Here is a 13,874-nt window from a genome sequence, read left to right on the forward strand (position 1 = left end):
AGAGGCAAACGCTGGTCAGACTGGGTGAGCAAGGGAAGTTCACGCGCCAGCGTGGGCTTCTGCACATCAGCCTGAGATTCTGTTTTGATTCTGGGCCTCAGCAGTATCTCAAATTACTACATGGGGTAGACCTCTGGGGTTGCTGGTCAAACTTGCTAATGTTAAGTTAACAAATGCGTAGTTTCCCAGTTCGCTTCTATGGCTGCTAATATTTAAGGAATCCCGTTTTTGCCAAATTCTTTTATCCTTCAAGGATAAGAAAGATAATTCGCATTTTACCTGCCCTAGTCTTCACTTACAAAGCTTGTGGTAAAGTTCTCTACTATCAGATTTTAACACTCGGTTCAGAATTCCCCTTGCAAATTTACACTTGGTTTTCCAATTAAAATGGGCTTTTGTGCGTCCCCTGCTGATAGCCATTGGCTTGATAAAAAAGTAACTTTTTTTGCAGCAATGGTGTTTAGGGAGTGCAGTGCAAGGCTGACTCTTCTGTTGCCTTGAGCCCAGCTGTGCTGAAATATTAAACTTTAGTAAATTAGGTGAAATTGCAGCTTTCTGGCTGGTCCAATAATGCCTTTTTCTTTTCCCGCAAACCATCTTCATCATGAGCTGTCTGCACAGGTTTTCTGCTCTAAGAGAAATAAAATTTAGACTATCTTCCAAATCCAGACAACTTTTTTACTTTCAAGATAATAGTGCCGTATCCTACTTATCTAACAGAATGCTTAAACTTTCAAACACATAGAATTGGATTACTTTATTATTTTAGCACTATCTGAATATAGCATTGCTTTATTATACCGTGCTAAGATAAGCAGATGGATTCCTAAAAATGTCAGTGTCACATAAAAGTAGCAACTTTTTCTTTATGGATTAGTACATACTTTAACAGCAATATTGAGCTATGGAAGGAAAGCGTATTTCCGGTCATATTTATTTTCTGCTTTTCGCTCCTTTTTCTCTTTAAGAATAGCACTAGTTCTGAGGTGCTTTATTCACCCACCAGACATTTATTGATGGACCTACTATGTGAAAAGTTCTGGTTTGTTACCAACTAACTATTTTTAATTAGAATAAGTGATGAATTAGCAGAAAGGAACTAGGCAGTCTTGTGTTTCTCTTCTTGATACATGTTATCTTTTCAGTGAGGAAATCACTCACAACAGCTCTATAAGCCCCTGGCCTGTTTCCTGCCCTAAATGCTCTCACATTGGTCTTTCCGGTTAAGACAGGCCTCTAGGAGACTGCGGTTGAAATATGAATATTTTTGATACTTGGGAAAGTTAACTCGTTAAATCTTTCAAAGTACCTTTATCAAGGTACTAACAAGACGGTAGAGTCCAAGGGTTCCTTCTGGAAAAATCGCAAATATATGCAAAAGTAGATGGAATAGTCTAATGACCCCCCCCCCATATAACCATTATGGGGTTTGTGTTTTATTGATGTTCCCCAAGGCACCACTGTCAAGAGCAAAACCTAAACAGGTTGCACAGTGGGGACCTGGGCAGTCCCTGGGCCAAGTGTGGACGGGACAACTTAGGGCTGAAAGAGAGGCCCACTCCCAGATCAATACTTGGTGAGCCAAACTATTTCATATTGTCATCGGATCACTCTCCTGCAATAACTGAGATACTAACCAATAAATGAGATGCTAACCGGTAAAATCTAGCTCAATACGATTTAGGCCAGGGATCTGCCAAATTTTTCTGAAAAGAAACAGATGATAAATATTTTCGGCTTTGTGGGCCATATGATCTTATGTCACCACTACTCAACTCTGCCCCTTATACCGTAAAAGCAGTCATAGATAATACAGCCGTATGGAGCCATTGCAAATACGAAGAATGGGCATGGAGGTGTTCCAATGAAACTATTTAGGAAAACAGGCAGGGGCCGAATCTGGCCCGCAGGCGGGAGTTTAGGGACCCTAAAGATTGCATGGCCTCTGGAAATTGATTCACTGTCCTTTTCAACCTGCGTTTAAGCCAGGGGAAGTTACTGCTGTTCGGTACTGCGATCCACCGAACAACGACCGAGTCCCTAGCAGCCTTTCTGCGATCCAGCAGAGCGACTCCACACTTTCAAAAGTTTTTGAAGTGGGCCCTTTCATCTCTCCCTTCCGCCCCTCCACGTCCTCGCTCTCCACCGCAGGGACGCAGACCGTGGTGTGCCTGCGTGGGCTGCGTGGGCTCCGGGGAGGAGCACGCGGGCACTCAGCAGAAGGTGAAAGAGCAGAAAAGTTGGAGCCCAATCAGCTCAGAGTCGAGCTCCCGAGCCCCAACCTTCAGGTGACCCCGCGCGGCGGCGGCGGCGACAGCGGCGGCGGCGACCAGAGCCCGCAGCAGCTCGGAGCGCCTCCGGCAGGACAGGAGGCGAGCTCGGCGGATCGTCAGCGCAGTCCGGGGGCCAAGCTCAGCGGTCCAGGGCTGGGTGGCAGAAGGGGAGAGCCAGCACGCCGCTTCTGCCTTTGCCCCGCACGGTGCAGGCTGGGCTGGGGACCCCGGAGGGTGCGGGCCGCGCGCCGCGCGCTGTCGTCGCCCCTCCCCGCCGCGGGTGAACACTGGAGGTGTGCGTGGCTGCGGCGGCGGCGGCCGTGCCTGTGGCTCAGGATGCGGCCGGGGGGCGCCCTGCTCGCCCTGCTCGGCAGCCTGCTGCTGCTGCTGCTGCTGCGCCTGCTCTGGTGCTCCACGGACGCACCCGCCCGCTCCAGGTAACCCGCCCGCCGCGCGCCCCGCTGTGCGCCCCCAGCACCCCAGCCGCCCATCTGCTTCACTTGGCCGCGCAGACTTTCGGCCGCTGCGAGAACAAGCCGACGGGGAGCGGCGGCCTGCGGGTGGGGTGGGATGGGGGCGTCCAGCAGACAGGGCTCGGTGGGTGGCGGGTATCAGAGGAACGACCCTTGCGCCAGGTGGGCACCCGCTGTGGCGGAGAGGGACCAGTCAGGGTTGCGAGGACTCCAGCGTGCGTTCCTTCTGAGCGAGGGAGCTGCAGAGAGGCACCTGCCGTCGGGTTCCCCATCAGTATCCCGGGTTCTCCTTTCTGGTCCATGCTTTCCCTTCCTTCCCGCCCTAAGCCTCTTCTAACTCCGCGGTTTGGGAGCTGCTCAGGGGAACCAGGGCGCGCGGGGACGTCCCGGCCAGGCTGCGACCGCGATGCTCCTGCCCAGCCTGCCAGCCAGCTGCTCCCCGGGAGGTGTAACAACTTAGTTTTCTTCCTGGCTGTGCAGGCTTTTGGCAGAGGAGAGCAGGGAGGCCACCCACGGCACCCCTGCCGCGCTGAGGACGCTCAGGAGCCCGGCGACCCCGCTACCGCGCGCCAGAAACAGGTATCCGCGGCGCTGGCTGCGGGCGGGAGAGGGCTCCGCGGCTTCATGCAGGGGATGGGGCGCGGCTGCTCCCGCAGGACTCGCTTCAAATGGTCTGGCTGGGACAACACGATTGAATGGATTTGGGGGTGTGGGGAGTGTGTGTGAGTGAGAGAGAGAATGTGTGCACGCGCGCGTGTAACTCCTCACACTCCTTCAGCCTCCCCGGTAAAGTCTGTTCCTCCAAGTGAACAAGGGAGACACTAAAACAGCTGCACTTGAAAAAATGGGTGCTGAGTTCCCGTCTCGATAATTGAACGTCCCTGAGAGGAGCAGCTCCGCCTGTCTCTTGAGGGATTTGCTTGGTTTGCTTTCTGTCTTCCGTGCTTTGAGGCGCGCCGGTGCAAGATTCACTTTTGCAAGGAAGGAATTTTGTGCACAGTGCTGAGAATGTTTCCGTCCTTAGTGAATAGAGACTTCAAACTGGTCTTTTTCACTCATATGAGTATTTATCCATGCGCAATAATTATTCGGTTATCTTTTTTTCTGATTAGAAAATTAATACATGCTTAGTGCAGAAAGTTAGATAATATGAAAAATATACAAAAGAATATTGAGTCCCACCACCCAGAGATCGTATTAAGGTTTTGGTTTATATTCTTCCAGTAGTTTTTCCTTTACATATTTTTAAAAATATGCTTAAGATTATACTATGTAGTTTGTATTTTGCCTTTTTACCTGAAAAATCATAGACATAAGCATGTCATTAAAATCTTTTCCCCAAACATTCCCTTTGATTGTTGCCTAATTCATCATATGAATGTGTCATAGTCTAATTAACTGTTGCCAGTTTTAGACTTTTAGATTGTTTCTTGTTTTGTTTTGTTTGCTATTAATAATTGTATTAAGTACATCCTTGTCTGTAAATCTTTGTCTTCGTTTTAAATTAACTCTCCAGGATGGATTCATAGAAGTTGGATAATTGGGTCAAAGAGGATGCAGATTTTAGGTTATAGATACATATGGCCACTCGCTTCCTAGAAGGGTTGAATCAGTTTACATTTTCACCAGCAGAATGTACTGGTTCTTGCCTCAGCATTGCTGTTATTACTGCAATTTTGTATGCTGTCTCTTTTCCTCTGTTTATCTCCTGTGAATCTCTTTTCCTCTGTGAATCCTTCTGTATATTCTTGGCTGTTGGACCATCTTAATCTTCTGGTTGCGTGACTCAAGGCTTCTGTGTGGCTCCCGTGTGGTCATAAGAAAGATCTGGGGGAGGCTGGAAGAAATTTTGAAGTGCCGAGACAACACTCATGCCACAACCATCCTATTGAAATTTCACGGCATATTAGAAGCACTAAGAAATCCTGGAATAACCAAACTTTTGAGAAAAATATTGGCCTATAGTTTTACTTTATACAGAGTTGTGTACTGTAGGTAGCCTAGCTTTCCAATAAACTGGGGAACATTCTATCTTTTTCTAAATCCTGGGGTTATTAGACATTCTGGGGTTGCCCCTTGGGGACAGTTTGAAAGAATGCATGAATTAAATTATCCGGTCCTAGATCTTTTTTGAGGCAATTCTTTGATGAATTTTTCAGTTCCTTTTGGCATGCTTCTTGAGCTAATATAGGTAATTCATGTTTTTTTCCAAATGTGGTCCATTTTATTAAGATTTTTTATTTATACTATTCTGTAGTGTTTTTAGAAACCTGTCTTTTGATCTGTTTTATGTCCCCTTGATCATTTATGATTTTGAATATTGATGTGGCAGGGGTGCAAATTTTAATCCATCTTACTTGGTTTTGTAGAGAAATAATAATTTCTTCATTTTTCTGCAGCTGGTCTGCTCATTCCCCATGAGCCCCACACTCTAGGTAACAGGTATTAAGTAATAATATAACAGTGATGCTAATAGTAATAAGGATAGCCAACACTTCTTGAGCCCTTCTTATGGACCAGACTGCTCTAAGCACTTTATGTTTATTAACTTAATCCTTAAAAATACTAAGAGAAACTATTATTATCCTCATTTTATAGATGAGGAAGCTACAGCACAGAGATTAAGTAAATTGCCAAAAGTCACGGAGCTGACAAATTGTGGAGCCAGGCCATGTGGATCCAGAATCCCGAATTCTTGGTCTCCTTGCTGTGCAAGCTTTGATAGGTGCTGGGCAAGATGGCACATGTGTGTCTAGATTAAAGCTTAGTCAGAGGTGACAATTTAAGCAACTCTTTCTGGTAATATTTACTCTCTCTGGGAACAAATGCTCAGTCTTTTAGATTGCTTCCAGTATCTCTTCTTACTTTAAGACGACACCCACATATAAGGGAAAGAGAGGCTTAGATGATGGGGTGGTGGAGTTAAGAGTTGGAGTTCAAGATCATAGTATCCTCTGACTCCTCTAATCTCCAGGACCATGTTGTCCATTTTCCATCTGGTGGCTGGGTGCTCTGTTAACAGCCAATTATGAAATTGTGGTTCATTCTTTTTCCTCAGGCATTCTACCTGCTGGTACTCCCCACCGTCTTGGACTCCCATGGGCTCCCACTTGATGCTCCCTTTCGGCGATCTGTTGAAGATTCCCTTTTGGTCCTATCTCGGGTTGTCACTCTGCAACATTCGCTAAAGTGCTATCTCACCCCGCTCTACAGCCAGTCTCCCAGCTATTTCTGGGACCCATCTAAACATACAAGAACCGTGGTTGGTTCAGGAAGCTAAATATCAGGGCCTCCCTCCACTTGCCCCACGACGTAGATGTGCCCCTCCTCCAAGTTAATTTCAAGAATGGACACTGCCCAAGAGGTGATCTCTTTTTAGAACCCTAGCTGGGGGAGGAGGCAAAGCCCCCTCTACCACGTCGTTAGCCTCACTTTTCTCTCTCCAAGCCAAAGCTCTCCTCTTCCTTTCTCTCTCTTTTTCCACCCTTGCCTTAGGCTGGCAGTGTGCAGGCTTCCCCCTGCCTCATATTTTCTTTTGTCCTGATTCAAACCTCCAGGTCTGGCTCAAACCTAAACCTAATGGTAAATTGTGGGGACTATACGAAAAAGGATTGGGAAAACTCAAGGGGCTATGTCTTCCAGGTAAGGTGGTTCATGAGCTAACAAGGGAGAATGAGAGGAATTTGGGAAATCTTTTGGGGCTATAGCAAGTCCTATTTTGGTTGTTTAGAGCTGAACACTACCTTATCCTTTCTCTTTGCATTCTTTCAGTTAAAAAGTCTTTGTCTCCCCATACCTACCCACAAAGGATGCTTCAACAGGACTAGGGAAAAAGTCAGCTCCCAATCAGAAAGACAAAAGAGAAAAATATATGAATAATTTTCAACATATGACCCCATTACAGTGGATTCTTTCTCTTTCTAGTAAGCTTTGTCAAAGTCTATCATTGCGTTGTTTGCTTTTCAATCAATTGGCTCTTGGATTTATTTCTCAATTCCAATGTATTTCCATGTTCTATTTCCTTTGTGTTACTTTTATCTTTTAAAAATAGCATTCTCCCCCCACCCCCCGCCACAACTTAATGTCTTGAAGTGAATGGTTGATTTATTTATTATTTTTTTTACTTTGTAACAAAAATATTTATTACTATGAATTTTCCTTTGAATATAGATTTGGACCTGTTCCTTGAGTTTGGATACATAGTGTTCTAATCTTTTCTTTGAGGAAGATTAGCCCTGAGCTAACATTTGCCCCCAACCTTCCTCTTTTTGCTGAGGAAGATTGGCCCTGAGCTAACATCTGTGCCCATCTTCCTCCATTTTATATGTGGGATGCCTGCTACAGCATGGCTTGATAAGCAGTGCACATGTCTATGTCTGGGATCCGAAATGGTGAACCCTGGGCTGCCAAAGCAGAGCACGTGAACTTAACCGCTCTGCCACCATAATGGCCCCCATAGTGTTCTAATTTTTAAAAATATATTCTAAATTGTTTATAATTACATTAAATTCTTTTGTTTTACCTCCATAGTTAATTAGGAGAGTACTTTTAAATTTCCAAATTGTTAGGATTTTTTTCTTAAATATTAATTTAATATGTTTTCTTAAACAATACTAGTTTCATTTTGGTTATGAAACAAATCCAGTGAAATCCTGCCATAATGACATTAAATGAGTTCCCAAATATTCAGTCATTAGAAATGAGAGGTTGAGAAATGTGAGCATAATGACATGGCCAGAGCAAGTCTGTGTAACTAGCTGACTTCAAGTTCTGGGGTCCCTCCAACCAGATTATCCAGGTCCTGGTTGTGGTTTGGCGCCTTTTAGTAGCAGTGTCCATTCTGGCTTTAACATCCATGGTGATGACTTGGGGTCCTGTGTCTGGCTAGGGTTTTCTGCATAGCAACGGCTTTTCTTTGAATGTCCGGGTTAGTTGGTGCTTATTTCATCCATCTGGGATGATTGGACTATGAGTTTGCCAGAGATATGGGGACCCCACCTCCACTTCTCTGCTTTTCTAGAGAGGATGGCTGCCGCCCTGAATGGCCTTTTCCCCCCTCCCTGTGACCGTTTTTCCCTGTGGTAAAACTTTGACTTGTTCCTGTTTGAGAACTGGGGCTACGTGGAGGGCAGACAACTAACGGCAATTGTGTTACATCCCAACTTACATTATTGTACAGAGCGTTATGGCAGAAATTTTATTCTATGTTTTTAGATGAACACAAAGAAAAGGAAAACCACCTGTCATTTCAACACCCAAAAGATGGCTACTATTCATATTTTCAGTATGCACATGTCTAGTGATTTTGCTATGCATATTTTGGTAACTTTTTTTAACATCTGAATTTTTCTTCATATTATTAGTGTTCTTCTGCAACATAATTTTAGAGCATGGTATTTGAAAGCATGCTTATGCCATAATTATTCATTCTTTCCTTTGGTACACTTGGGTTATTTAATTTTTGATTTTGATTTATACTCTAATATGAACAGCTTTATAGCCTCGCATACATTGTTGATTATTCAGATAAATTCCTAGAAGTGGAGAAGCTAGATCAAAGAATATATGAAATTTTAAAGTGTTGCTATGACTTGTTCAACAATAACAATGATTATCCCAATTTATACTTCTGCTATCAGTATATGAGAGTACCATTGAGTCAAACTCCTGCCAGTTCTGTGCATTAGAATTTCTTTTCATTTTTTCTAATTTCAGCCTCAAGAGATAATGTTTTGTTGATGTCTTAATTTGTATTTATTTGTTTACCATTGCATTTAATTTTTATTTATTAATTTATTTTTTGTGAGGAAGATTGGCCCTGAGCTAACATCTGTTGTCAATCTTCCTCTTTTTGCTTGAGGAATATTGTCACTGAGCCAATCTTCCCCTATTTTATGTGGGACGCCTCCACAGCATGGCTTGATGAGCAGTGCTAGGTCCACACCTGGGATCCGAACCTGTGAACCCTGGGCCGCTGAAGTGGAGTGCACAAACTTAACCACTATGCCACCGGGCCGGCCCCCATTGTGTTTAATTTTTGAAATACTAGTTGACCATTTATATTTTTTCCTTTTCTATATTGGCTTTTTACATTCTTGTCTATCCTTCCTTCAAGATATTCTGTTTTCTTATTGATGTACTAGAGGTTTATAAATTTCAAAATTATAAAACTCTTACTTACCATGCATTTATATTGATTTTCTAATTTAGTTAACATTTAATTATGTCTGTGGTTGTTTAATCTGTAGGCATTTTCAATCTTTCTGTATTCATATCTCTTATACCTACTTATTTTTTTTTGAGGAAGATTAGCCTTGAGTTAATATCTGCTGCCAATCCTCCTCTTTTTATTTATTTTTTAAAAATTTCATTTATTTATTTATTTTTTGAGGAAGATTAGCCCTGAGCTAATATCTGCTGCCAATCCTTCTCTTTTTTGCTGAGGAAGACTGGCCCCGAGCTAACATCTGTGCCCACCTTCCTCTACTTTATGTGTGGGACGCCTACCACAGCATGGCTTGCCAAGCAGTGCCATGTCCACACCTGGGATCTGAACCAGTGAACCCCTGGCCGCTGAAGTGGAACGTGTGAACTTAACTGCTGTGCCACTGGACCAGCCCCCCAATCCTCCTCTTTTTTGCTGAGGAAGATTGGCCCTGAGATAACATTCGTGCTCATCTTCCTCTCCTTCATGTGTGGGATGCCTACCACAGCATGGCTTGACAAGCTGTGTGTAGGTCTGCACCTGGGATCCGAACCGGTGAACCCTGGGCCGCCAAAACAGAATGTGTGAACTTAACCGCTGCACCACCGGGCTGGCCCCATCTTATATCTACTTTTCTTTTTCAATTCTGCTTTTCAATTTTGATAAGTTTACTGATAATTTATTGATATATTTACTACCCTGAGATAAGTGTACATCTCTCATTTTTTAATATATAAATCTTTACTCCATGTAGAACTTTTTTGGCACATGGTGAAAAGGAGTGGGTTTTTTATTGTTATTATTATTCTAGTACATAATTTGTCTTTTGATGATTTTTTAAAATTTGAATTAAGCTCTTGCTTACAAATCTCAGAATATTATTTAGATTCTCTGTCCAATGCTTGACCCTTGTCATTGTAAATGGTCCTCTCCCCATTTCTTTAGTTCTGTGTTTCCATTCCTTTCTTGGTCAGTTGGCATAAATCTAATATTTTTAGCTTTGGAATGTAGATAATAGTGTTTCTGAAACGTCAGATATTTAAGGATGCAATTCTGATTTTTCATACATGAGTATTGAATTATTGCATCACAACTCCACTTTTTTTTCCATTTTAAAATTTTTATAAGATATTATTCCTCTATTTTCCAGCTTTTAGGGCTCTGAAAGAGAAATAAAGGTAACCTTACTTTTATTTCTTCAAAAGTAAGCTATTTGATTATTTGTTTCACCGGATCCTGACAGGACTTTTTCTTATACTTAACATTGAAAAAATTCACCGTGATATCTCTGTGCAGTGACCTCTTTTGATTAATTTTGTTCTGTAAGTCTTTTTAATCCCCCGGCCTGGTTGTTTTTAAATTAAAAATATTTGTGTTGTATCTTCAGTTGTTTGGCGTGTTCCACGTAGTCCGGTTGTGTTTGTGAAGTGGGTCTTCGTTTTCTGTCCCATCGCTGTTCCTCTTCTTGAGCATCCCCTTCCCATACAAACAGCTGTTTTTCTCCCTCTGATTTTGGTTTTCTCTTTGTCCTTTTCCTTTGCCCTCTGGGATGGCTTCTTAAATCTGTCCTCCACGTTGCTGAATTAGTTTTCTATAGTGTCACTTCTCCATTTTGCCCTATCTAAAACAGTAAATCTGTTACACTTTTATTCTTTACAATTTTATTCTTCTTTGAGCCTACACTTTATCACATCAGTTTAGATCTTAGAAAGCATCTAAGTAACCTTTTAATCCTCACCTTCCATTTCTTACTTCATATTTTTTTGTATTTTATAGAGAATGTAAAAGAAAATGCTTTCCAAAGATTTCTTCTGTTTTCTATAGTAAATATTTTTCAAAAGTATGATTTTCCCTGCATCTTAAGAATGATATTCTTCCCCTGAGTTAGATAATCTTTTCATAACTTTCTTGATTCTTTTTGGGAGGGGCTTGTTTTAAATTTAGGTATCCCCACATGAGGAGGCCACTCTGGCTTTGTGCTCAGCCGACAGGACGCCTTAGAGCTCCTGATGGCTCCCACCAAGGGCTGAAAGATCCCCTTTCTTTTAAAGATTTTACTTTTCCTTTTTCTCCCCAAAGTCCCCCCGTACAGAGTTGTGTAGTTTTAGTTGTGGGTCCTTCTAGTTGTGGCGTGTGGGATGCCACCTCAGCATGGCGTGATGAGCAGTACCACGTCCGTGCCCAGGATTCCAACCGGTGAAATCCTGGGCCACCGAAGCTGAGCATGTGAACTCAACCACGCGGCCATGGGCCTGGTCCCTGAGATCCCCCTTCTCAGAGCACACACCAGCTGAGAGGCTGAGCCTCAGAGCCCTTAAGCAAATGACTGATTTTTAAAAATTTGAATTAAAAAAAAAATTACGGTAAAATACACCTAACATAAAATTTACTAACTTTTGAGTTTTTAAATACTGGACCTCAAAGCTATCTCTTGCTCCCGTGTCTTGATCGCATGACTGTCAGAAAGCAAGTGTGAGCCTGGGTGATCCTAATCAACCTGGTCTTCTGCTCCTGCCAGAAATGGTGCAGGACAAATGTCACTTGAAACCCAGAGAGGCTGGGCTCCTGGGACTCTCCCCATATCTGCCACCCCTTCACGTCCTGGGGTGTGATGACTGATTTTCTATCCCGTCTCCTTCCATTGCTTCGGTGGTGCTTTATAATGTAATATAATAGAGGTGTAATCTCAAGACGATGTAGAAAGAGAACAGTGAATGAACAGGGATCCAACAGCCCCCAGGCAGCCCCTGCTGCCTCAGGAAGCAGGTCCTTCCTGTGTGGGGGCAGCCACTTGATTTTCTCGTTGGGGCAGACTCTGTCTACTCAGGTATAGAAAGGTAGACAGTAGAGGGAAGATCAAAGCCACTCTCATTTTCTCCTCCCTGGCCTGCTCTCTTTCAGAGTTGAAAATTGACATCCTCTGCTGATAACTCCTCCACGTGGTTCCATATGCCCTCTTGCGAATGATATTTCTTCCCCGAACCTGATGAATTTCTGAAGCAGCTTTTCATTGCCATCAATATGGGTGGTTGTCATTTTGTGTAGACTTGTGTATTTTCATAAGAATGTCAATAGTCTGGAGGAGGGAGAATCAGGCAATGGTTACTCTCTACCGTCTTATCCTGAAAGTTGTAATAATGTTTTGTTCGACATTTTTTGTTGTCTGTGTTCACGCTGGGATCATAACTGCTAGCTTCAGAAAATTCAAGATGAGTGTGAATTAGAGCTTGTGAAAAGGGCCGTGTGGCTCAGCAGAAGTCTGGAACAGCTGATTTTCACCTTCTTACCTTCTTCCTCTCCACCCACCTTCCAAATAGATGCAGGCAACTGAATTTTACTTTTGAGAACAATATAATTCCCTTTTGTATCTTTCCTTCCTTGCTTTTAGAAGTAATAATACGGTATGTGCCCTGATTTTAAAAATTCAGAATGCTTTAAAGTTGCTTTGAGTCTAGTTTCTGAAGTAATTTGAAATGAGGGTTTAAATCTTGCGTGCACCCTCTTTTCCTAGTTCCTAATCCCGTGTCTTCATTGCAGCGCTTTTCTTTCCAGGTTTAGAGGGAGTTCGCCTCCATTTCGGCTCTGTTGTTGCTTGGTTTCCCTGTTTGGAAACGAGTTTCACTGGTGCTTCCCAGATTGGCATTTCTTAGTCCTCTTGGTCTCTGGCACCTATGTCACATCTTTAGCTTTTCTGGTCTGATGAAAGCTGCTGGGCACGATTGTCCAGGGCTGCTGGTACAGAGAGAGGGCTTCAGAATATGCGCCACAGCCGGGCTTCTGTGGGTGCATGGCCACGTGGACAGGAAAGCCAGTATGAACTTGAAGGACACAAAGCAATGTCCTGCTATTCCCTTTGCTTGGTGGGGTAGATGGATGAAGAGATCAGGAGTTCAGGGGGAAATGGTGTCTCATTGGCCCACCTCTCTCCTAGGAGGTTGTTGGAGGTGGAATTTTATTTTTCATTACACTCATATAACTCCACCCATTCCTTGACAGAGCCTCTCTTCACAAGAGGCTGGGGTGTTTCTTTATGTGACTTGAGAGGTGACATTCGGCAGACAATACTGTTCCCAAACATATGTCAAACAGAAGGTCATTCCATCGCAACTTAAATCAAGGTTGCCTTAGTGTTGTCTGGCCTTGGGTTTTAATTCACTGTGCTCTTAATAGACATTTTCCTTGAGCCAAGCGGCATTAGGATGAATTTGAAATAAACAAACAAAAAATCCTGACTGCCTGATGGGAGGAAGGAAGATTTTTGTGGGGAGTTCTGGAGAAGCACAAACATTCTGAGCGATTAGGTGCTAACAGAGGACACAGTGAGAGGAGAAGCTTGGTTGGACACAGCGGAAGGGATCTGAACTGAAAAAAAGGAAATAAATATATCTCTTCGTCTGCCAGGTACAGTGATTCTTTTTAGAGCCATTGGTGTCACTGCTCTGTGGTTTAAGAGTGCAAAGCTTCCACAGCTTCTCATTTGAGGGCAGAAAAAGAAGCTCTTTAAAGAGCCACGGATGCTTCGAGTAAACTTGTGGAAAGTGTTCTTGTGCCTTGACGTCTTGTTTTATAGCTTCTTTTGCCACCAAGAAGATGGTTATTTGTGACAGTCAATAAAGTACAGATAAAGTAGCATCTTTATCTGTGCACACTTAAGAAGTTAACATATCCAGGGCAGTTAAATCTATCTTGTCTATACTTTCAGATTTAAAACACTTTATTTTGTTTCATGAAAGACTAAGAAGAATTCTTTGTACGTGCTGTACATGATCAGTCAGTAATTCTTGGGAAGATTTGTGTCCATGGGCGTAATTATTTCCAAAGATAATTTTATAGGGCGTAACCTGTGCTTTTATTGTAAAATAATTTCCATTCTCTTACTGGTTATTGTTATTAGTTATTGTAAAAACACTAGAATTCTCTAAC

The 13,874-nt window shown here is 43.0% G+C and overlaps 1 protein-coding gene across 1 annotated transcript in view; it reads left to right on the top strand.

Moving 5' to 3' along the window:
• The first annotated feature begins 2,178 nt into the window (after positions 1–2,178).
• ST8SIA6 (ST8 alpha-N-acetyl-neuraminide alpha-2,8-sialyltransferase 6) overlaps positions 2,179–13,874 on the top strand; it is a 123,612-nt gene continuing 111,916 nt past the window's right edge. The window contains exons 1-2 of the mRNA XM_023632214.2: positions 2,179–2,710; positions 3,227–3,325. Coding sequence (XP_023487982.2) covers positions 2,610–2,710; positions 3,227–3,325 — 200 coding nt within the window. The 5' untranslated portion in view covers positions 2,179–2,609. The remainder of the gene's footprint in view (positions 2,711–3,226; positions 3,326–13,874) is intronic.

The sequence above is a fragment of the Equus caballus genome, chromosome 29, assembly GCF_041296265.1.
Source record: "Equus caballus isolate H_3958 breed thoroughbred chromosome 29, TB-T2T, whole genome shotgun sequence".
Classification (NCBI taxonomy): Eukaryota; Metazoa; Chordata; class Mammalia; order Perissodactyla; family Equidae; genus Equus; species Equus caballus.